The sequence below is a fragment of the Hylobates moloch genome, unplaced genomic scaffold, assembly GCF_009828535.3.
Source record: "Hylobates moloch isolate HMO894 unplaced genomic scaffold, HMol_V3 SCAFFOLD_5, whole genome shotgun sequence".
Taxonomy (NCBI): Eukaryota; Metazoa; Chordata; class Mammalia; order Primates; family Hylobatidae; genus Hylobates; species Hylobates moloch.
The window spans coordinates 56075773-56098833 of NW_026652280.1; the positions used below are offsets into that span (position 1 = coordinate 56075773).

The following is a 23061-nucleotide window of genomic DNA, read 5'->3' on the forward strand; positions in this document are numbered from 1 at the left end:
AAAAAAAAAAAAAAAAAAAAAAAAAACTCATGAAAAAATGATCAATAACCTGAAAGAAAAGTGGGTGAGGCCACGTGAAAGTTAACAAAAGGAGAAATACCAAAAAAAGGTTTTTATTTTATTTTTCAGAGACAGAGTTGTGCTCTGTTGCCCAGGCGGGAGTGCAGTGGTGTGATCTCGGCTCACTGCAACTCCTGCCTCCCAGGTTCAAGCAATTCTCCTGCCTCCACCTCCTGAGTAGCTGGGATTACAGACATGTATCACCAGGCCCAGCTAATTTTTTGTGTTTTTAGTAGAGACATGGTTTTGCCTTGTTGCCCAGACTGGTCTTGAACTCCTGACCAAAGGTGATCCACCCACCCAAAGTGCTGGGATCATAGGCATGAGCCACCACGCTCAGCCTCAGTAAATATTTTCTTGACTAAAGTAATGAAAAGGGAGGCTAAGGCAGGAGGATTGCTTGAGCCTGAGAAGTCAAGGCTTCAGTAAACCATGATTGTGCCACTGCACTCCAGCTGGGGCAACACAGTGAGACCCTGTCTCTAAAAAAGAAGAAAAAAAGGAATGAAAAATAGTTCAGCTTCTTTGGAAGGCAGTTTGGGAGAATTTATCAAAATTAGAAATATACATAGTTTTTGATTCATTGATTATGCTTTAAGAATTGATTCTAGCCAGGTCCAGTGGCTCATGCCTATAATCCCAGCACTTTGGGAGGCCAAGGCAGGAGGATCGCTTGAGCCCAGTAGTTCAAGTCCAGCCTGGGCAACATGACAAAATCCCATCTCTACATAAAATACAAAAATTAGCCAGCAATGGTGGTGCACACCTTTAGTGCCAGCTACTGGGAGGCTGAGGCAGGAGGATTGATTGAGTTCGGGTGGTCAAGGCCACAAAAAGCCGTGATTGCACCACTGCACTACAGCCTGGGCAACAGAACAAGACACTGTCCCCCTCTCCTGCCCCCTACCCCAGAAAAGGAAAAAAGATTTGTTTCTACAAGTATGTGTTTTACACGTTAAAATATTTGTAGGCTATTTATAGTAACTTTGTAATAGAAAAAACTGCAAAACTACTCATCAGTGAGGGGGATTGGCTAAAGTATACCAGAAAATATTGTAGGAAAAGAATAAGGAAACTCTTTACGGAGCAGTCTCCAAGATACAAAATTTTAAAATGTAATGTGCAGAATAGTATTTTACTGTTTGTGTGGTTAAGAGGGAAAGGGGAAGAATCTGTGTGTTTGCTTGTGTGTGTGTGGAGCGGCTCTGGAAAGATTCGCAGATGGTCACAGTATGGGGAGGAGAACTAAGATAATGAAATAGATGTTGGAGAAGCAGAGAGAATTTTCAATAAACACCTTTCTGTTCTATTTGAAATTGTTAACATGCATGTACTGTATCCTTTAAAAAAAAAAAAAAGTTACTCTTCCTGAATGATAACCATGCCTACCTCAGATAAAAAATCCTTTTTATTCATTAACTGAAGTACATAAAGACAATTTCAGCAAACTCTTGTTTAATTCTTAGAGCCCAGAGATACAGTCCATAGTTCCAGTGAGAAATCTGTGTTGTGATTTTTCCCCTGGTATGTGTCTAATTTTCTGCATGCTTGTAATCTGCTTTTTGATGTCACATTTTTCCTTTCTAGATCAAAACTACAATAACGCCACTGCCCTTGTGATTACCTTCCCTGTCAATAATTACTATAATGATACAGAGAAGCTCCAGAGGGCCCAGGCCTGGGAAAAAGAGTGAGTCACTCATGGGTGTGAGCAGACTGTCCTTGCATTGTGGGAAGCTAGACACTTGCAGCAAGCACTTAAACTTCATTTTCTAAATTAACCAGTGGCAGATCTGAGTTATGTAATTTTGTTCACTTGGTGCTAATGATGCTAAGAAGAAACTGTAAACACATTTACCTTTGAACAAATGTTTTAAACAGCTCTCCCTCCACAGGAATGCTAAAGTGTGCAAAAAAAGGTTCCTTGCATTGTTTTTACTTATTTCATTTATTTTTTGAGGCTGGGTTCACTCTTGCCTAGGCTGGGGTGCAGTGACTCAATCTCAGCTCACTGCAGCCTCAATCTCCTAGGCTCAAGTGATCCTCCCACCTCAGTCTCCCGAGTAGCTGAGACTACATGTGCATGCCATCACACCCAGCTAATTTTTGTATTTGTTTGTAGAAACAGGGTTTTGCCATGTTGCCCAGGCTGGTCTCGACCTACTAACCTCAGGTGATTCACCCTCCTCAGCCTCCCAAAGTGCTGGGATTATAGGTATGAGCCACTGCACCCAGCCACCTGCATTGTTTTCTGCCAGCAGAACTTGGGAGCATGCTGCATGTATTTGATAAGGAACGAATACAATAGAATATTGTGCTGTCATAAAAGACAGTGAAGTAAATAAATGGTTCACGATGTATATTTGTATAAATATATATTGTTTATGCTGCTGTCCATGCTTAGAAAAAAATATCAAGCAAATGACCTGAGAAATTAACTGTGTTTGTGACCTCTAGAGAATGGGAAGAGAGGACTTAGGAGGCCAGGTTGCACTTTATACCCTCCAGTACTTTTTAAAAATTGTTTTATTGAGATATGGTACAGGTATCATACAGTTCACCCACTTAAAGTATACAGTTCAGGCTGGGAACGGTGGTTCACACTTGTAGTCCCAGCACTTTGGGAGGCCCAGACGGGAGGCTTACTTGAGGCCGGGAGTTCAAGACCAGCCTAGGCAATGTTTGCATGTCTCTAAAAAAAAAGAAGAAGAAAAAAGGAAAATTTAAAAAGAAAAAAAAGTGTACAATTCAATAGCTTTACCATATTCACATATGTGTGCAGCCATCACCACAGTCAATTTTAGGAACATTTTCATTACTCCACAATAAAACTCTGTACCCTTTAACTAACACCCTCCATCTTTTCATCCTCCTATCCACAGCCCTAGGCAACCACTAAAATACTTTCTGTCTCTGGAGATTCTCCTATTCTGGACTTTTATGTGCATAGAATAATATGTGGACTTTTTTGTCTGGCTTTCATTGAACATAATTTCTCAAGGTTCATTCATGTTGTGGCATGTATCAGTACTCCATTCCTTTTCATTCCATTGTATGGGTATGCCACGTTGTGTGCATTTATCAACTGACGCACACTTGGGCTGTTTCCATTTTGGCTATTATGAATAATGCTGACATGAACACTTGAGTACAAGTTCTTGTGGATGTGAGTTTTCATTTCTTTTGGGTACATACCTAGTAGTAGAATTGCTGAGTCCATCTTGAATAGTTTGAAGAACTGCCAGACTGTTTTCCAAAGTGGCTATAGCGCTTTACGTCACCACCAGCAGTCCATGAAACTTCCAATTTCTTCGCATTTTTATTATCTGACTTTGTGATTCTAGCTATCTTCATTGGGTGTGAAGTGGTATCTCATTGTGGTTTTGATTTAGTAGACTGAATGCATTTCTTTTTTTTTTTTTTTTTGAGACAGTCTTGCTCTGTCACCCAGGCTGGAGTACAGTGGCATGATCTCAGCTTGCTGCAGCCTCTGCCTCCCAGGTTCAAGTGATTCTCGTGCCTCAGCCTCCCAAGTAGCAGGGATTACAGGCACCTGCCACCACGCCCAGCTAATTTTTGTATTTTTAGTAGAGACGGGCTTTCACCATGTTGGCCAGGCTAGTCTCGAACTCTTGACCTCAGGTGATCTGCCAGCCTCAGCCTCCCAAAGTGCTGGAATTACAGGCATAAGCCACTGAGCCCAGCCCTAAACTTACTTTAATTTAGCATGTATGGAACCTTAGCTGTAATCTGATTGATGGTCTCCAGTGTAGAAGATCTTATTGCAGTGGCTGGGCGTGGTGCCTGTAGTCCCAGCACTTAGGGATGTGGAGGCAGGAGGAGTGCCTTAAGGCCAGGAGTTTGAGACCAGCAAGCACAATATGGCAAAGACCCCATCTCTACAAAAAATTTTTAAAATTAGCCAGGCATGGGGATATGTCTCTGTAGTACCAGCTACTGAAGAGGCTAAGGCAGGAGGATCCCTTAAGCCCAGGAGTTCGAGGCTGCAGTGAGCTATAATCGCGCCACTGTACTCCAGCCGAGGCAACAGAGCGAGACTCTATTTCAAAACAGGAACAAAAGCAAACGAAGGATCTTAATGCAGGATAAAGGTTAAGAAAACATGGCCTTTGAGCCGGGCACAGTGGCTGACTCCTGTAATCCCAACACTTTGGGAGGCTGAGACAGGTGGATCACTTGAGGTCAGGAGTTTGAGACTAGCCTGGCCAACATGGTGAAACCCTGTCTCTACTAAAAATACAAAAATTAGCCCGGCCTAGTGGCGCATGCCTGTAGTCCCAGCTACTCAGGAGGCTGAGGCAGGAGAAGCATTTGAACCCGGGAGGTGGAGGTTGCGGTGAGCTGAGATTGCACCATTGCACTTCAGCCTGGGCAACAGAGCGAGACTCCGTCTCAAAACAAAAAAAAGAAAACGAGGCCTTTGTATCATGAAAATTAGGAAGAAGTTTCTTACTTAGCTGTCAGTAAGTTTTAACTAAAAATATAACATTTTGCTTACCTTTTAGGTTTATTAATTTTGTGAAAAACTACAAGAATCCCAATCTGACCATTTCCTTCACTGCTGAACGAAGTATTGAAGATGAACTAAATCGTGAAAGTGACAGTGATGTCTTCACCGTTGTGATTAGCTATGCCATCATGTTTCTGTATATTTCCCTAGCCTTGGGGCACATCAAAAGCTGTCGCAGGCTTCTGGTAAGCAGGGGGTGTATGTATGTTAGAGGTTAACAGCAGTGTGCAGTGTAACATCATATTTTTGCCTCTTTCTTCTTAATCCATTATGTTTAAAACTGCCGTAAATTCCCCCATGTTTTAATTGTATGTAACATTTCTGTTGCCTACATCTATTTTCTTCAGTTCCAACTTTTTAGTTTATCTTAAAGTTTACTTCGCATAATCCAGTTTTTTCTTATTTGTCCAGTCCATCACCTAAGAATGCAAACTCATAACGTGTGTTGCCCAGGCCGACCTAGAAATGTTTACAAGTCCTCTCTGAAACACAGAATTGTACTTTCAACTCTAGGTTTGATACAGCCCTGTAAAGTAAAAAGGAGGACCTTTTAGTAACAGGTGGGACAGACAGCCCTGTAACTAACTGGTGATTTTGTCTTTGTCGCCCTGCTCAGGTGGATTCGAAGGTCTCACTAGGCATCGCGGGCATCCTGATCGTGCTGAGCTCGGTGGCTTGCTCCTTGGGCGTCTTCAGCTACATTGGGTTGCCCTTGACCCTCATTGTGATTGAAGTCATCCCATTCCTGGTGCTGGCTGTTGGAGTGGACAACATCTTCATTCTGGTGCAGGCCTACCAGGTATACTTCCGTATTCTCACAGGGCTCAGCATCTGTTCAAGTTTCAGGGTCTGTGAATGGCTACTGGGCTCCGCATTCGTGAGTGTGGCCTGTGAGAGTGTTTTCCTTTCCCTGTGTGGCTCATCGGTCTTCTTGACTCGCTGTGGACATCTTAGGACCAAGAATTTCACCCCTCTTTTTGGTTGATGAAATAGTAGATATAAAGTAAGAATTTTGTTTTAAATTGTATCTTTAAATAGTGTCTTTTAATAGTATCTTTTCATTTTAAATAGTATCATGTGTACAAGAAGGGCTAACACACTTTTGGAAAAGATTTTGGGTACGACTGCTATTAAAATGATGTTCAGCATAGTATAGAATGTTAGATTCATTTTGCTCAAAGGTGCCACTAAAAAGGCAAAAGGTCAACACGTGTCCCGCTGCTATAGAAGGTGGTCTCAGTCGTCCTGTAGACCCGACCTGGGCGGAGACTCAGTGCACGTGAGAGTGATGTTCAGTGGTCCAGTCCCCTGCCGCCTGTGTTCCGTGTGTTTTCCTGTAATGTGGCTCAGCTTTCCCTTTAGTTTCTCACTTGGTACCTAGCTCCGTAGTGCAGAAATACTCTGAGAACATTGGAGTCCCCCACCGAAGTTTATATGCTTAGAAGACACTGCTAATCGTCTGCTAATCATTTATTTTTACCCTTGAGTTAACACAAGGCAGCAAGAAGTGGCGTTGTTATTGAGAAATTTTAATGTCGCATAATTTTTTTTTTTTTAAGAGAGATGAACGTCTTCAAGGGGAAACCCTGGATCAGCAGCTGGGCAGGGTCCTAGGAGAAGTGGCTCCCAGTATGTTCCTGTCATCCTTTTCTGAGACCATAGCATTTTTCTTAGGTAATTATGCTTTCAATCCTACCAGTCCTGTAGTTTGCTAAGCCTGGAGAAAGAAGGAGCTGGCTATCTGAACATGTCCCTTTGTGTTGCTTCCTTTTTTTTTTTTCTTTTTTTTTTTTTTTTTCCTCTGAGATGGAGTCTCACTCTGCCACCCAGGTTGGAGTGCAGTGGTGCAGTCTTGGCTCACTGCAGCCTCCGCCTGCCGGGTTCAAGCGATTTTCCTGCCTCAGCCTCCCAAATAGCTGGGATTAAAGGCACGTACCACCATGCCCAGTTAACTTTTTGCATTTTTAATAGAGATGGGGTTTCACCATGTTGGCCAGGCTGGTCTCAAACTCCTGACCTCAGGTGATCTACCTGCCTCGGCCTCCCAAAGTGCTGAGATTACAGGCGTGAGCCCCCGTGCCCAGCCCGTGTTGTCTCCTTTTTTTTAAGCTTTGTTCTGCACTGGGAAAGTATCACTGAATGGACCACAGAAAAATTGGCAGCAGTAACTTAGGTGTGATTTTGCAAGTGGCTTCCTTCTCATTTAACTGTCAGGACAGCATTGATGTTGGGGTTCAGGGTGAAAGAGACCTACAGTTCGTCTTGCCACTTTCCCCTTTTGGTAGCCACTGGGAATGTTGATAGTTGAAAATGGCATCCTAGAGTAGCCACTGAATCCTTCTCCACATGACACTCTAAGCAGCAGCTCCGAAATCCACGGGCACTCGCTTACAAGATGTTTGCCGTTGTTTTCAAAGGCAGCCTTTCTCTTCTGTGCGCACAACTCATTGGGGAAGCAGCCTTGTTAATGACCAGAAGCTCTTGACTCACCACATTATAAGGAGCCAGAATAAGCTGGAACGAAGTCAGCACTTCTGTGTTTCTTTCACATAGAGAATCATCAAATAGACTCACTAGTGGGGCTGTCTGCCCCATCTCTGAAGTGTAGTAAGAGCAGAGTTACTCTGTCCACTATAGAGGAGGCTGGACTGGAATCACTCAGTCCAAAGAAGACCATCCATGGGCCACAAACTGCAATGCCTATGTGGCTGCGAGGTCAGCTTAATCAGGGCCATTGTAAGGTCATTGTAGGTGGTAGTCTTTCACCACAGATACACTGCTAGCTTGTTATTCTTCATCTCCACAAAGCCATGTGCTTTTGAAACCTGTAGCCCTGTAGTTCCTTTTGACAAACACAGGTGCAAAAAAAAAAAAAAAAACTTTCTTTTTTTCACTACTATTGTAAGAAAACCAGTGCAAGTGTGATGATAATAGCAGCAGAGACTGTGCCTCAAGGTTGGAGTGACCTTGGGACCGTAGGAGTCAGTAGGGATTGTGGCACCCCAAGTGCACGTGTCTTATCTAAAAAGACAGTTATGTGTGGCCAACCCAGTGCTACAAGGTCTGTTTTGTTGTTGCTGCTGCTGTTGTTGTTGTTGTTGTTGTTGTTTTTCTTCCAAGCAAAGTTGTGAATCTAGATTTTTGTGTAAAATGGCATTGTTAAATATTGGCAACTTATAAAAAAAAAGTTTTTTAATCTTTTTTTTTTTTTTTTTTTGAGACGGAGTCTCGCTCTGTCACCCAGGCTGGAGTGCAGTGTTGCGATCTCGGCTCGCTGCAAGCTCCGCCTCCCGGGCTCATGCCATTCTCCTGCCAAGATGGGTTGATACAGTGTGGGCCAAACAGGAACCATCTGATTCATGGGCTGCCAGTTTGCAGTTTCCAAGTCTTACCCTCATGCCTTTGATCCTCACTCAATTGTCAATTATCTCTTAATTAAACTGGGAGGCTAGTAGTGTTGATGTAATAAGTGGAAAATACTGTCCATTTCTTACAGTGAAGCATAGAAAGTACTATAAGAAATGGCCTGTATTTGTGGTTCTCAAATTTTAATGTGTGTGAATTTGCCGTGAACCTGAGTATGGTAGAATTGGGGTTGAATTCCTGTCATAACTAGGATGGGGCTTCCCAAATGGTCTGGTGTTGAGTGCACTTTGAAAGGCACTGGCTTATCACCTCCTGTCCCAGTTCTGGTGTAATGTCCAGCCGCAGCATGCGTTCTCATGCGTTTGGCCTGTGCTGGCTCCTTGTATCTGTACATGCACATGAACATAAGACCTGCAGAGAGCCCCCTGCTGTAAACAGAAGTGACGCAGAGCCCTTCTCTCCCCGACAGGAGCATTGTCTGTGATGCCAGCCGTGCACACGTTCTCTCTCTTTGCGGGTTTGGCAGTCTTCATTGACTTTCTTCTGCAGATTACCTGTTTCGTGAGTCTCTTGGGGTTAGACATTAAACGTCAAGAGGTAAGTTGGTGTCAGGATTATAGTCTATTTGAGTCTAGAATCTAGAGGAAGCAGCTAGTGGGTATAACCTTGGTTCCCCTCTGTCCCCTCAGAAAAATCGGCTAGACATCTTTTGCTGTGTCAGAGGTGCTGAAGATGGAACAAGCGTCCAGGCCTCAGAGAGCTGTTTGTTTCGCTTCTTCAAAAACTCCTATTCTCCACTTCTGCTAAAGGACTGGATGAGACCAATTGTGGTATGCGCTTATCTGTGGTTTTTCTCTTTCCTCTCACTGAAACAGATTATCACATGCCTTCTAAGAAGCCAGACAGCCTGGGAAGGAGATTCTTAAAGCTGTTAAATATATCTAAAAAAGAAAAGCAAAAGCAAATATGGAACAGTAGATAAAATGTTTTCCCCATGAGCTTTTATCAGTCCATATAAACAAGAGTTTTAAGTTTTTTATTTTGAAATAGTTTCAGATTCACAAAAAGTTGCAAAGAAACTTTTATTTTTCCTCTTAATGATGAGGAAATAGAAGCCAAGAGAGGTGAAGTGGTTTGCCCCAAGTCACTCAGCCCGTAAGTGGCAGAGTCAGGATTTGCACCCAGGAATTTGGACTCCTGGTGCTGTGGTCTCACCCACTGCCATGTACTCCCTATTAGCCTGTCATTGAAGCTTTTCCATTTTAAAAAATCCTGCTTTTTGTGTGTGCTTAAGATTTTATTTCTGGTCGTAAGCTTATTATACTAAGCAGTCTCTGTCTTATGATTGATTTGTTGTTCCAGATAGCAATATTTGTGGGTGTTCTGTCATTCAGCATCGCAGTCCTGAACAAAGTAGATATTGGATTGGAACAGTCTCTTTCGATGCCAGATGTAAGACGACTTCCTTTTTTTTTTTTTAACTTCTTTAGCTGATGATGAATACATTTTTCAAAACATGCACTTGGGTGTTTAAAGCAAGTGCCTGCTTCTAACTGCAAATGGTGACAGGGTTTCCAGGGTTAGGAGAACTGCCCCAGTGCAGTGCCGGTGTGGGCTGTTTGGAATTCTGACTGAGCCCCTCTGGGCACAGCTGCAGAAAACGAACAACCAGTCTTATGAGGTTACCTTATGAGATGCTCTCCTGATTGTGGGGCTAGCAGGAGGAGCACCCTGCGGCCCAGGGGGGAAGACTGGCAGTGTTAGGAATCATGAGTCCAGCTGGAGGCGTCTCAGCCAGGAACCTCCTGGCACCATCTTATTCTCTGTGATCCTCGCCTTGCTTAGTTACTATCAGAGTGTTCACACTCTCTCCTATTTTTTTATCTTTCTTTCAGGACTCCTACGTGGTGGATTATTTCAAATCCATCAGTCAGTACCTGCATGCGGGTCCGCCTGTGTACTTTGTCCTGGAGGAAGGGCACAACTACACTTCTCCCAAGGGGCAGAACATGGTGTGTGGCGGCATGGGCTGCAACAACGATTCCCTGGTGCAGCAGATATTTAACGCGGCGCAGCTGGACAACTAGTCAGTACCGCCTTGTCTTGTGCTTCAGAAGCAGCGGAGGGGGCTCTCAGCCAGGCAGTCAACTCAGGCCTGAAATGTCTCAATGAAAATAGACTTTCTTGGAAAAGTTGTTTTTATGCAAAATGTATGTTAAATCTGGCTTTACCTTAACAAAACCTTTGAAGGGACTAGTTTACCACCTAATGCTTCGAAGGCTTTTTTCATTCAGTGCTCATGTAGTTTTTCTTTTGACTGTTAGCAGTATAAAATGTAGAAAAGGAAGTTAGGTTTTAAGAAAAAGTACTGAAACTAAAGACTTCCTCCCTATGGAGCAGGTCAGTAACCCTGTCTCATCTCTCTAGTACCCGAATAGGCTTCGCCCCCTCATCCTGGATCGACGATTATTTCGACTGGGTGAAGCCACAGTCGTCTTGCTGTCGAGTGGACAATATCACTGACCAGTTCTGCAATGCTTCAGGTACTTTCTCCTTTACTAAATCTTTCCCGTTTTGCTGAAAAATTTTCAAATTATCATTTAAAAATCATTTGCATCGTGCCTCAGTTTATACCTATTTGTATATCAAAGCTGGGCCTCCCTCCCTATGTCATCATTCCTTTCCTCAGTCATTCATTCTGAAATTGTCATGTTGTTCCTGGCTCAGACAGCCGCCCTCGGGGCTGCAGGCTGAACAAGGTCCACATCTTCGGAGTGTGGTTTCCAGATAAGGTTTCTCATCCTGTCCTAACTCCAGCGATTGCCTCTCAGGATTGGTATCTGGCCTTAGCTTCTCAAAGGAGGGCTTTTCTTTATCACTTTACCCTATGGTTTTGTAGAAGCGTCGAGATTGCCCTGGAATTTTCTTAATAAAAACATGGAAGCCCCGGGCTCTGACCAGTCAAGGCCATCCTTGAAGGAGGAGATCTACTTCAGGGCAGAAAATGATGCATAGTATGCCTAAGATGAAAATAGTATTTAGTATTTCAGATTCATTAAACTATGAAAGTGACATGTGGCTGAAGCTTTTAGATAAGGGGAAAGATTATCCCTCACTAGTAAGGAAAGTAATTGATAGAGAAGAAAGTAATGCCCCTCATAGTCAGTATTTTTAAATGTTTTACAAAAAATCTGGAGACCTATTCTTCTAACAGTCCTCCTTGCATGTCTCCACCAGTGGTTGACCCTGCCTGCGTCCGCTGCAGGCCTCTGACTCCGGAAGGCAAACAGAGGCCTCAGGGTGGAGACTTCATGAGATTCCTGCCCATGTTCCTTTCGGATAACCCTAACCCCAAGTGTGGCAAAGGGTAAGTGCTGCTGCCATTCCAGATAAGCATCCACTGCAACTTCAATTTGCAATAGAAAACTAGGAGAGGACTGGGCTAAGACAATTGCATGGGAACGTCTCTTCTCCATCCCACCCTGTCCTGGTCCTTTGGTGGAAGCAGGAAAACCAAAAACACCTTTTTAAGAAAATGCCTCATAGTGTTCAACTGATTCTGTCTTAGCGTGGGCATTCACATCTCATGCTCTCTCTGTGTCCTGGCCCCCCGCCCCCCCCGGGCATGAGAATGAACGCAGATTCCTGTGCACATTCCAAGCGGGGCTGAGGGAGAGGACGGCCTGCTGGTAATCCAGGCCTGAAGGAACTGTTCAGTTGTACTGATGGCAGCTGGGGTGTGATCTTAGCTTTAATAACGTTATCCCACATTAAGGTTGCGATTCTTTTAGCCCTGTCATGCTCCTTGCCAGCCCATCCATGTATGGGGTTATGGGCTGTCTCACTCCCTCATCCAGCCAGGCAGCCAGTTACCCATGGAAGCCAGATGTATGGCCCAAAAATAGTGACGATGACTGGAATTCTCTGGGGTTGATTTGGAAGCCCTGGGAGGCGGAAGATGAGTATCCCCATGTGTGTTAGGTAAACTCTGAACTTAGGTTTTTCATAAGAACATATATCTGACCAGAGTCATATCAGTGAATCATTTATATCATGCATGTGCTTTGCGACCTATTCTAGGTATCATGGGATGACTCCCCCTAAAAGTTAAGTAGAAATGAATCTTGCAGCTTGATTTACTCACTGACTGGATGCTTTGGCCTACGTAAAATAAGTTGAAGTAGATTCAGTTTTTCTGAAGGCAGTAACCACTGTTCCTGGGGAGCCTGCAGGGTGCCAGCGTCATGCCAGGCACTCCCTGACGTTATTCCGTTTATCATCACGCAGCCTATGAGTAGGTGGTGGTATACCCATTTACAGAAGAGGAGACTGGGGCTCAGAGGAGGTCATTTTGCTTGGGGTTACATGACCAGTAAGTGGCAGGGCTGAGGTTGTTCCCAGGGCCCTTGCCCTTTCCTGCCTCCTGTTACACAACAGGACTGAGTAAACCCTGTACATTTGATTATACATGAAACCAGTAGAGAAACAGCAGCTATGTACCAAAGAACCCAGAGCAATCAAGAAAAGCCCATTTGGCCAGGCGAAGTGGTTCACACCTGTAATCCCAGCACTTTGGGAGGCCGAGGTGGGCGGATCACCTGAGGTCACCTCAGGAGTTCAAGACTAGCCTGGCCAACATGGCAAAACCCTGTCTCTACTGAAAAAATAAAAAAGTTAGTCGAGCGTGGTGGCAGGCGCCTGTAATGCCAAGCTATTCGGGAGGCTGAGGCAGGGAGAATTGCTTGAACCCGGGAGGCGGAGGTTGCAGTGAGCCGAGATCATGCCACTGTACTCCATCCTGGGCTACAGAGCAAGACTGTTTCAAAAAAGAAAAAAAAAAAAAGCCAGTCTGGGAGAGAACAAGCTAAACCTTTGGTGTTCCCTTATCTGGGGGCCTTCTTCATCCCTGAAATGTACAGCTGGGTCTGACCTCTGAGGCCAGGGTCAGGTGATTTTGCTTAGCCTCAAGTGCTCAGATTCTGCTGATATTTTGCAAGACCTGGACTCTCTGACACCCGGGATTCTTTTCTCAGGGGACATGCTGCCTATAGTTCTGCAGTTAACATCCTTGACAATGGCACCAGGGTCGGAGCCACGTACTTCATGACCTACCACACCGTGCTGCAGACCTCTGCTGACTTTATTGACGCTCTGAAGAAAGCCCGACTTATAGCCAGTAATGTCACCGAAACCATGGGCATTAACGGCAGTGCCTACCGGGTATTTCCTTACAGGTAAAGCCTGCCCTTTTTTCAGTAGGGTTTACCCAGCAAAGGGCTTACACTAGGTGGGAGTGGGGAGGGTTCCCTTGGCAAGATGCTGATTTTCAGGTTGGGTTCTGGCCCCTGCTTCATTCTGAGCACAGGGCAGTATATCAAAGGAAATGGGTGCTGGGCAAGGGAGTTCAGAATCTAAAGCCTCTATGAAGGCCTGAGGGCTAGAGACACAGAACTTGATCTCTGCGCTACTGCACAGCTGCAAGAGACACACACTGGAAAATGGCTCAAGGCAGGGGGCGCTTGGAGAGCAGGTGGCTCAGAGCGGGGCCAGGCCCGCATTCTTGGCCAACAACGGACCAGAATCCCCAACTGCTGGTTATTTGGGATGCTGCCTGTATGTAGACTTTTTATATTGTTAGGGTTTTTTTTTCCCAGCAAGAAAAGTATTATGTATGAAATAGTGAATTTGGAAACTGTAGAAAGATAGGAGAAACAAGTGATTTATTTTTCCTGCCTCCCCATGATCTCGCTTAAAGCAAGAAGGCCTGGATTTGTTTGGAAGAAGTTAAGAGCCAGTTAGCTCTGCCAAAAAATAAATGAAAGCATTTTTTCCTCAGGCCTTGCATGGACCCTGCTGAGCCTGAGGTAGTGTCTCAGGATAGATCAGGATTCTTTGTTGTTGTTGTTGTTGTTGTTGTTGTTTTTTCCAGAATGCTGTGGAATGCTCTCTGCAAATGTCTATAAAATAGCATAGATTGGGCTTATAAACAAAAACTTTATCAAAAATACACATTTTGCATCACTGCTGGGCCCTTCTCTGGGTGGTCAGTGGCCATGAGAGGTCGAGTGAGTTGCTTTAGGTGAGTCTTGTAGACAGCCAGCAAGGTTTTCTGCAAGGGATGTTTCCCAAAGGAGTCTGACCACTTGGCAGTGGTGACAGGATGAACACACAGTGTTGGGGAGTGACAGCGAGCTTTAACGAGGCCTCCCCTCTCCTCTCCAGTGTGTTTTATGTCTTCTACGAACAGTACCTGACCATCATTGACGACACTATCTTCAACCTCGGTGTGTCCCTGGGCGCGATATTTCTGGTGACCATGGTCCTCCTGGGCTGTGAGCTCTGGTCCGCAGTCATCATGTGTGCCACCATCGCCATGGTCTTGGTCAACATGTTTGGAGTTATGTGGCTCTGGGGCATCAGTCTGAACGCTGTATCCTTGGTCAACCTGGTGATGGTGAGTCCTCATCCAGTCTCAATTTGTCCCTAGCTCCTGTTTCACTTAGGGGAATTGGCTGTCTTGGATTCCATGTAAACCCTAAAGATGGAGTAAGATACCAAGTCTGGCGCTTGCTCTTGGCACACATGGAGAGGCAGGATGAGTGCTGGAGGAGTGCTGGATGGTGGTGGGACAGGGCACAGAGGGAGCGAGCATTGAGTTGGACATCTGAGAGCATAGGCACATTACAGGGAATTTCTGTTCAATTTTTTCTCTTGTCCCATTCCTTGCGGCTATACTAGTGTACCTGATGGTGCCTCTGACCATGGAACTGTGATTTCCTGGCCTAGTTCTGGGCTAGTCTGCCTGTAATTTGTTATTCTTTATAGAGATTGCACAAGCCTGTAGCCTAATGACAGCAGGATGTTCACTTTTTACTTAGAAAATTGCACCCCGCCCCAGGAGCTCCCTGACTAGTGCCTTTTGCCTCCCATGTGGTTGTCGGGTACTTTTAGTCATTAAAGATGAGAGCACTCGGAAGGTATTCATGGAAAATAGAACAGTGTATCCATACTCTCAGATAGGAGCCCTGCTTCAGATAGGGGAGCACTGAGGTCCAAGAAAAGAAGTTGTGACAATGTGCCAGCTCGGTGCGGGTGGGGTGACCTTAAGGGGTTCTAGCAGTTTCTCCTGGTCAACACAAACGTGCCACAGAAAACCAGGCTTTTGGCTGTGTGTAGAGAGAGCCCCAAAAAGTTCCTGGTACAGTACAGATTGGTGTGATGGAGGCCTTGTAAGTCCAATGGGATGCTTGGCCTCCTCTAGCACCCAGGGTGCCCTGGTAATTAGCACTCATCCTTGGAACGGGGTGGCTGCCTAGGGTCTTCAACAGGAAGAGAGCCATCCTAAAGGAAGTGCTTTATTTCAGAGCTGTGGCATCTCTGTGGAGTTCTGCAGCCACATAACCAGAGCGTTCACGGTGAGCACGAAAGGCAGCCGCGTGGAGCGCGCAGAAGAGGCACTCGCCCACATGGGCAGCTCCGTGAGTACCCTGAGCAGGGCCACGCCGGCAGAGTCGCACCATGAAGTGTCCTGCTCAGTGACTGAAGAGTCTGGATCCTGTACTCACAAAGCAGCTCCTAAGGGATTGCAAGCTTTCAGGCAATTCATGAATTAGCTGCCACATCGTGGACAGAACGGACGTTCTGTGGAACTGTACCTGTTGGTACGGCTCCTTTTTAGGTGGCAGTGTGCTGAAGCAGGAAAGTAACAGAAAAGTTAAACATGAGACAGCTGGCAGGCAGTCTTTCCCATTTAAAATGCAGGAGAGCCCAGGCCAGAACCCAGCGTGTGATGTGCGGTTGGTGCCTGGAGAGTCGTCTTGGTTCAACTCTACAGCCTGGCTTAGTCTATCTCTTTACCACTGTAGAAAATACCTGGTAAAGAGTAAAAACTAAAACTTGGCTTCGTAACACTTTTAAATATTTAAGTTTTCACCTGAGAATATAAAGAAAGATAATCAATTTAGAGACACGATGCAGCGTCTATGCAGAATACACAGCTTTTACCTTGATCATACCTCTCCTCTGGGATCATAAGGCAGCAAATAAAATAGTGTTAGGTAGTGGATGATGCTACCTGGGTTTAGTTCCCATTGCTTTGAATCTTGAATATTAAGAAATCCCCATAAGGGCTGGGCACGGTGGCTCATGCCTGTAACCCTAGCACTTTGGGAGGCCAAGTCTGGCGGACCGCTTGCAGCCAGGGGTTCGAGACCATGGCCAACATGGTGAAACCCCATCTCTACTAAAAACACAAAAATTAGCCGGGCATGGTGGCGTGCACCTGTAATCCCAGCTACTCAGGAGGCTGGGGCAGGAGAATCACTTGAACCTGGGAGAAATCCTTGTAAGGAAGTGTTCTTGTTCAATTACAGATTGGTAAAAGTGGTTTCTAACACAGTATCTCTTCTTTTAGGTGTTCAGTGGAATCACACTTACAAAATTTGGAGGGATTGTGGTGTTGGCTTTTGCCAAATCTCAAATTTTCCAGATATTCTACTTCAGGATGTATTTGGCCATGGTCTTACTGGGAGCCACTCACGGATTAATATTTCTCCCTGTCTTACTCAGTTATATAGGTAAGAGTTCTCATCTTAAAAGGGTGGCCCGAGAGGAAGCACATTACTGAAAGGGAATTCTATCCTGAGGCATTCTTTTCAAGTATTTGAACTCATATTAATGGTCATTTGATAATGATAAATGACACTGAGTAAAAAAATTTCTTCTCGGCCGGGCGCGGTGGCTCAAGCCTGTAATCCCAGCACTTTGGGAGGCCGAGGCGGGCGGATCACGAGGTCAGGAGATCGAGACCATCCTGGCTAACACGGTGAAACCCCGTCTCTACTAAAAATACAAAAAATTAGCCGGGCGTGTTGGCGGGCGCCTGTAGTCCCAGCTACTCAGGAGGCTGAGGCAGGAGAATGGCGTGAACCCGGGAGGCAGAGCTTGCAGTGAGCCGAGATTGCGCCACTGCACTCCAGCCTGGGGGACAGAGCAAGACTCCGTCTCAAAAAAAAAAAAAAAAAAATTTCTTCTAAAACAAAAAACCCATCCAGGGGCTTCCTGATGGTGCAGACTACTTTATTAGGAAGTTGTTGATGTTTTTTCTGGAGGCCTAATCTGTCTGCTTCACAGAGGCCTGGAGCCAGTCCATGAGTGGATCTGAGTGTCAGCAGGCAGGGCAGCTCCTCCCTGCCACTGAGATGGAGTCCATCTGGCAGCCGGCTCTCACACCAGCAATGCTGCAGAACAGCTTTTTATGTCCCTCATGGATTTCCCGTTTCTTAGCAAAGTGCTGCCTCTGTTCATTTCGAGACTGTCTTGATCCTTTTACTTCTATGGCCACTTCACCTCGCACAAAAATGACCCACGGTTGAAGTAACAGTACTGATTTGCTTGATTTATAGCTTTGTCACTAAATTGAAGCACTGAAGTAGAAGATTAAGAAAATGAGGGGCTTTTTATCATCTCCGGGAGATAGGAAGTGGTTCTATTACAATCTAATATACTCGCTCCTTTTAAGACAAAAAAAAAAAAAAAGAGATGAGCACTTTGGAAGGCTGAGATAGGAGAATCGTTTGAGACCAGCCTAGGCAACATAGTGAGGCCTCCATCTCTACAAAAATAAAATTAGCCAGGTGAAGTGGTGTGCGTCTGCAGTCCCACCTACTTGTTAGGCTGAGGCAGGAAGCTTGCTTGAGCCCAGAAGGGTGGGCTCAGGATGCAGTGAGTCGTGTTCATACCACTCACTCCAGCCTGAGGAAGAAAGCAAAGAGCCCATCTCCAAAAGAGAGGGAGAGAGAGAGATGGTCTCACTCTGTTGTCCAGGCTGGTCTCAAGCAATTCTCCTGCCTCAGTCTTCCAAAGTGGGATTACAGGCGTGAGCCACTATGCCCAGCCAACTAGCTCCCTTTCTCCTGCAGAAATAAGAAGTCTTTTTCTCTCTCATAGGGCCATCAGTAAATAAAGCCAGAAGTTGTGCCACTGAAGAGCGATACAAAGGAACAGAGCGCGAACGGCTTCTAAATTTCTAGCCCTCTCGCAGGGCATCCTGACTGAACTGTGTCTAAGGGTCGGTCGGTTTACCACTGGACGGGCGCTGCATCGGCAAGGCCAAGTTGAACACTGGATGGTGCCAACCATCGGCTGTTTGGCAGCAGCTTTGAACGTAGCGCCTGTGAACTCAGGAATGCAGTTGACTTGGGAAGCAGTATTACGAAATCTGGAGGCAACCACAGGACACTAAACTTCTCCCAGCTTCTTCAGGAAAGAAAACCTCATTCTTTAGCAAGCAGGAGGTGACACTAGATGGCTGTGAATGTGATCCGCTCACTGACACTCTGTAAAGGCCAATCAATCAATGCACTGTCTCTCCTTTTAGGAGTAAGCCATCCCACAAGTTCTATACCGTATTTTTAGTGACATTTGAGGTTGTAGATACACTTTATAACATTTTATAGTTTAAAGAGCTTTATTAATGCAATAAATTAACTTTGTACACATTTTATATAAAAAACCAGCAAGTGATTTCAGAATGTTGTAGGCCTCATTAGAGCTTGGTCTCCAAAAATCTGTTTGAAAAAAGCAACATGTTCTTCACAGTGTTCCCCTAGAAAGGAAAAGAATTAATTAATCGCCAGTTAGATGTGGCATGAAATGAGGGACAAAGAAAGCATCTTGTAGATGTGTCTACTGGGTTTTAACTTATTTATTTTTCTTTAATAAAATACATTGTTTTCCTAGGTTTTGGGGTTGCCCTATCTGCTTTGAGAGACAAGTAGAAAAGCTAAATGGAAGAGATTCTATCTAACCTGTCCTTACGGTAACTAAATGCCGTCTTACATTGAGCTAGAAATAGTTAGTTAGACCTACAAGTTTCATTAGACAGTCCTGATCCTTCCCTATCCTAAAGATGATGATGTCTTAGGTTGTATAACTAACTATTTGGAGATGAGAATGATCAACCAGGGCCAGGTGCGGTGGCTCACACCTGTAATCCCAGCACTTTGGGAGGCTGAGGCAGGCAGATCATGAGGTCAGGAGTTTGAGACCAGCATGGGCAATATAGTAAAACCCCACCTCTATTAAAAATACAAAAATTAGCCGGGTGTGGTGGCACGCACCTGTAGTCCCAGCTACTCAGGAGGCTGAGGCAGAAGAATCACTTGAACCCGGTGGAGGTTGCAGTGAACCGAGATCACAACACTGCACTCCAGCCTGGGCAGCGGAGCGAGACTCCGTCTCAATGAAAAAAATAAAAAAAAATGAGAATGATCAACCAATGTATACTTCATAAAACTGAAACCTTAATAAGCCCCAGGCCCTTTAAAACCCTTAGCCACCCTTTGCCGTCTTATTCCTGGCTTCAAGAGATATTCCAAGATCTGCTATAAGAGATGGGCTGTGCCTGATCTGGGTCCTAAATGTGTCTTGACTCAAAACACACTTCCTCGGTGAGTTCCAGAGCATAATTCAGATTCTGTCAGTATACTGAATTCACTCTACTACAAATAATGGGCCAAGGGCTAGGCGGGCTGTTATCAAATTGTGCTGTTTACAAAAATGCTAACCGGGGTCCTCGCCCACCAGCTGCCAGTGCCCTCTGCTACTCTCTGAGGCTATGGTTACCCCAAGTCTTTTCATTGCATTCTCACCTGGTGTGAAATTGGGGCTCCCTCGCAACCGCTGGTTTCGCTGTTCAAAAAACCGGAATATCGTATAGAAAAGCATGTTGTCTTCAGTCTGCTTTGCAGCATCTAAAAATTTTCGTGCAGAAATGCTGTCATGGCCACCAATGCCCCGGATAAACCTTAAGGCAGCTAACACTTGGTGTTTGGAAAGGAGAACTTCTACTATTTCATCATTTGCTGTTGAAAGTCGCTAGGAATAAGGGAGAGAAGTCCAGGTCAGTGCAAACAACAGGAACAGAGTTAGTTTCCACAGTCGAAACCCTCACACATCAGAGTTACCTTCAGCATGTCCAGAGACAGCTGATGAGCAGGAGGATAGAAACTCTCTAGGGATAACAGCAGACAAGCCTGAAAGACATTTTTAGACCCGCTTCAGTTGGAAGGATAACGGTTAAAATTTTCCGTTTTTAACTACAATGGAAGTAAAAAATCTGGCAATGCATACCAAAGGTTTGGAGTCGCTGAGGACGTGGTATTGCAGGAACTGATGCAGCATATAAAAGAGGTTGTGCTGGACAAGTGTTTTGATAACAAGTTCATGTAGGTAATGCTGAGGACAAAAGTAAAAAGTGAAAGAACACTTCCCACATCATTCAGCTACAACAGACTAGAGGCTCCCCAAGGACTGGCTATTCTAACCAAGGTAAAAGTCTGTCATTACAAGAAGTGGTTTCATCATGCAGGTAAAGACCCCAACTTGACATTACACTTCCCATTCCAACTAATGATGTCAGGAGAGTCACTCAGCATTCTGAGTCGGGGAGGCAGACCTGATTTAGCATATGAGTCATCTTCTAAGACAGTGACTGTGTCTTTTTTTTTTTTAAATTCCTGCTGCTTTAACTTGGGACCAGCTGATTTGAAGGTACCTGTACTGCAATCTGAAACTGGTTAAGAGAACGAATGTATTCCATCAGCACGGCTATCACAAATTTATGAGGCATCTCCTAGGGAGAAAAAAATGTGGTCTTATAAATACCAACGAGGTGCAAAAGGGGCTGCATATAACTCTCTATCCAACCCCCGCCTTGTTTCCATCTTAAAATGGCCCAGTGTTCATCTTTCACTGGTTTTGCACAAATCGCTCCAGAACCACCCATCAACGATTATGCTTTACGCCTGAGTATTAGAAGCCAAACTACCAGCTCTAGGTCCTCACCCAAGGAAACTCCAGTGATTCTAATCACATGAAGTCTCCTCATTTTCTGCAACTTCCTTGTTTTGAGCATTCTCAGTCCAGAAGAGGTGGAAAGCTGCAGCCCACCTTCTTTTCCACAAAGGCTGACAGGACATGGGTGTACACATCTGACTGGTCCAGCACCGCCTGGGTCCGCACCGGCCTCTTGAGCAGCGGGCTGCTTCGGCTCTGCCCTGCTTCCACCGCCTGAAAGAAGAAACCACAAACTATGATCTTCGGCATCTTAGAGGAAGGGTGCTGTTTACAGTTCATACACAAGGACTGAATTCTTCGAGGTGGACCCAGGATACGAGCGGAAAACACTTTCTCTACTTAGATACAACTTTTTCCTGTGCTGGCTGGGGGAGAGTCTAGGAAGTCAGAATTGGTCATCTTGAAAACACTCCAGTGTTCACGGCAGATGAAACTAAAGAAGCATGTGTCAGAGTTTTCTCTTAAGATATATCATACTTAGCCTCTTGCAGTTTTTTAACTTCCTGTCTAAGCTTCTTAATCCTGGACCATGGGCATTTGTTATCTGGCAAAAATGAAATGGCCTGCTGCATCCCTGCTTTATGAAGCCCGGATCCTACAATAAATGAGTAGCTCCTGCATGGAATCTCCGGGGATTTTTAAGTGGCAAGCCAGAGCACCACAAGTCCTTCTGAATAGGAAAGCTCTGTGAGACCTTGACGACCTAACCTAACGTTTGAAAGCAGTCCCAGCCGGGCGCGGTGGCTCACACCTGTAATCCCCGCAATTTGGGAGGCCAAGGCGGGTGGATCACCTGAGGTCAGAAGTTCTAGACCAGCCTAATATGGAGAAACCCAGTCTCTACTTAAAAAAAAAAAAAAAAAATTCAAAATTAGCTGGGTGCGGTGGCGCATGCCTGTAATCCCAGCTGCTCAGGAGGCTGAGGCAGGAGAATCCCTTGAACCCAGGAGGCGGAGGTTGTGGTGAGCCAAGATCTCACCATTGCACTCCAGCCTGGGCAACAAGAGCAAAAAAAAAAAAAAAAAAAAAAAAAAGCAGTTCAGATCCATGCAGATTATGCAATAGCTGTGGGGTGTAGCCTGAGAACCTGCATTTCCAAGAAACTCCAGATGCTGCTCACGTGGCTGGTTAGTGGCCCACACTGCTGATTCATGACGGTTTTTGGAGCCCAGTAGACAGTGTGGGACAGCACAGAAACTACCATTTGGGATCAGACCTACTGATTCCCACAGCCCAGAACACCCACAGCAATAGAGTCCAAAAGGACTCAGCCACCCCTCATGTCTGGCAGGGTAGGAATGGACGCTGTCCAGGCAGCCGGCCCTCTTCAGTGCCTGTCTCAGACCTCTTACCCTTCCATGAACAGCTAAAGGGGAGTGGAGTCCTGGGGCTTTTGTTGGTTTAAAACCATTTTCAGCCTAGGACTAATCAGATCCTGGAGGTGAAATAATTCATTCTCCTTGTCCTAAACTTTTCTTCTGGCTTCAGAAGATATGATGTACAAGTAATACAGCGGGAATTGGTGGCAATAAGCCATGGTTATTACTTTCACTACAAACACGCCTGCTAAGTGCTAACACTGAATCGTCACTATCTCAACAGGATGCTATCTCAACAGGATTCTTTCCCAAAAGGGAAGAAAGCTGTGGCAAATATAAACATTTCTAATTTAATTTACTAAGTCCTCACTCTGGCATAACAGAAAAATATACAAAATATTGCAAAGCAGAGACTGATTTTTCTCATCTTTAACAGTAGACCAGGGATCTACAGGCAAGATCGAACACAGATGGGAAAAACAAAAACAGTGAAGGTATGAAGTGAGATGTAGCCTCCAGCTCATGGGATGCAGGGACCCTGAATTTACTACTCCTCCACTATCCCCGACTACTGCCACCTTGCCCTATGGCAGGCGGCAAATCTCAGCGACCTTATTCTAATATATAGGAAACAATTTTGCATCATAATTACTTAGAAAATACCAGGGAGGGGGTGGGGGAGGAGGACCCTTTGTCATACTCCATGTAACTCACCATTGCGTAACTCTGCTCGGCATCCAAGTACTTTTTATACTCATGGTTGAGTTTATCAAAAACAGTGGCTATCACGGGCAGCGATGCTCTGTCTGACTCACTTAACACTGGAAAGGCACAATGTTCACACGGATCAAACCAACTTCATGTCAGCTTCAGAATTTCCACACGTTGCTATGATAAAAACTAATCTAAAAGGTTACCAATGCAAAA

The 23061-nt window shown here is 45.1% G+C and overlaps 2 protein-coding genes across 3 annotated transcripts in view; one reads left to right on the forward strand and one right to left on the reverse strand.

Moving 5' to 3' along the window:
* The window catches only part of NPC1 (NPC intracellular cholesterol transporter 1), a 53417-nt gene extending 34976 nt beyond the window's left edge, over positions 1-18441 (forward strand). For both annotated transcript variants that reach the window (XM_032152643.2, XM_032152644.2), the window contains 15 exons: positions 1648-1750; positions 4587-4776; positions 5208-5390; positions 6151-6265; positions 8427-8554; positions 8647-8787; positions 9320-9409; positions 9853-10043; positions 10385-10500; positions 11195-11324; positions 12991-13191; positions 14180-14411; positions 15322-15435; positions 16371-16533; positions 17906-18441. In XM_032152643.2, coding sequence (XP_032008534.1) covers positions 1648-1750; positions 4587-4776; positions 5208-5390; positions 6151-6265; positions 8427-8554; positions 8647-8787; positions 9320-9409; positions 9853-10043; positions 10385-10500; positions 11195-11324; positions 12991-13191; positions 14180-14411; positions 15322-15435; positions 16371-16533; positions 17906-17988 — 2180 coding nt within the window. In that variant the 3' untranslated portion in view covers positions 17989-18441. The remainder of the gene's footprint in view (positions 1-1647; positions 1751-4586; positions 4777-5207; positions 5391-6150; positions 6266-8426; positions 8555-8646; positions 8788-9319; positions 9410-9852; positions 10044-10384; positions 10501-11194; positions 11325-12990; positions 13192-14179; positions 14412-15321; positions 15436-16370; positions 16534-17905) is intronic.
* Positions 18407-23061, reverse strand: part of RMC1 (regulator of MON1-CCZ1) — a 29484-nt gene continuing 24829 nt past the window's right edge. Inside the window, exons 14-20 of the mRNA XM_032152646.2 lie at positions 22849-22955; positions 20909-21028; positions 20514-20591; positions 20090-20194; positions 19924-19992; positions 19609-19834; positions 18407-18563 (exon numbers count right to left, since the gene is read on the reverse strand). Of these exons, the coding sequence (XP_032008537.1) occupies positions 18484-18563; positions 19609-19834; positions 19924-19992; positions 20090-20194; positions 20514-20591; positions 20909-21028; positions 22849-22955 (785 nt within the window). The 3' untranslated portion in view covers positions 18407-18483. The remainder of the gene's footprint in view (positions 18564-19608; positions 19835-19923; positions 19993-20089; positions 20195-20513; positions 20592-20908; positions 21029-22848; positions 22956-23061) is intronic.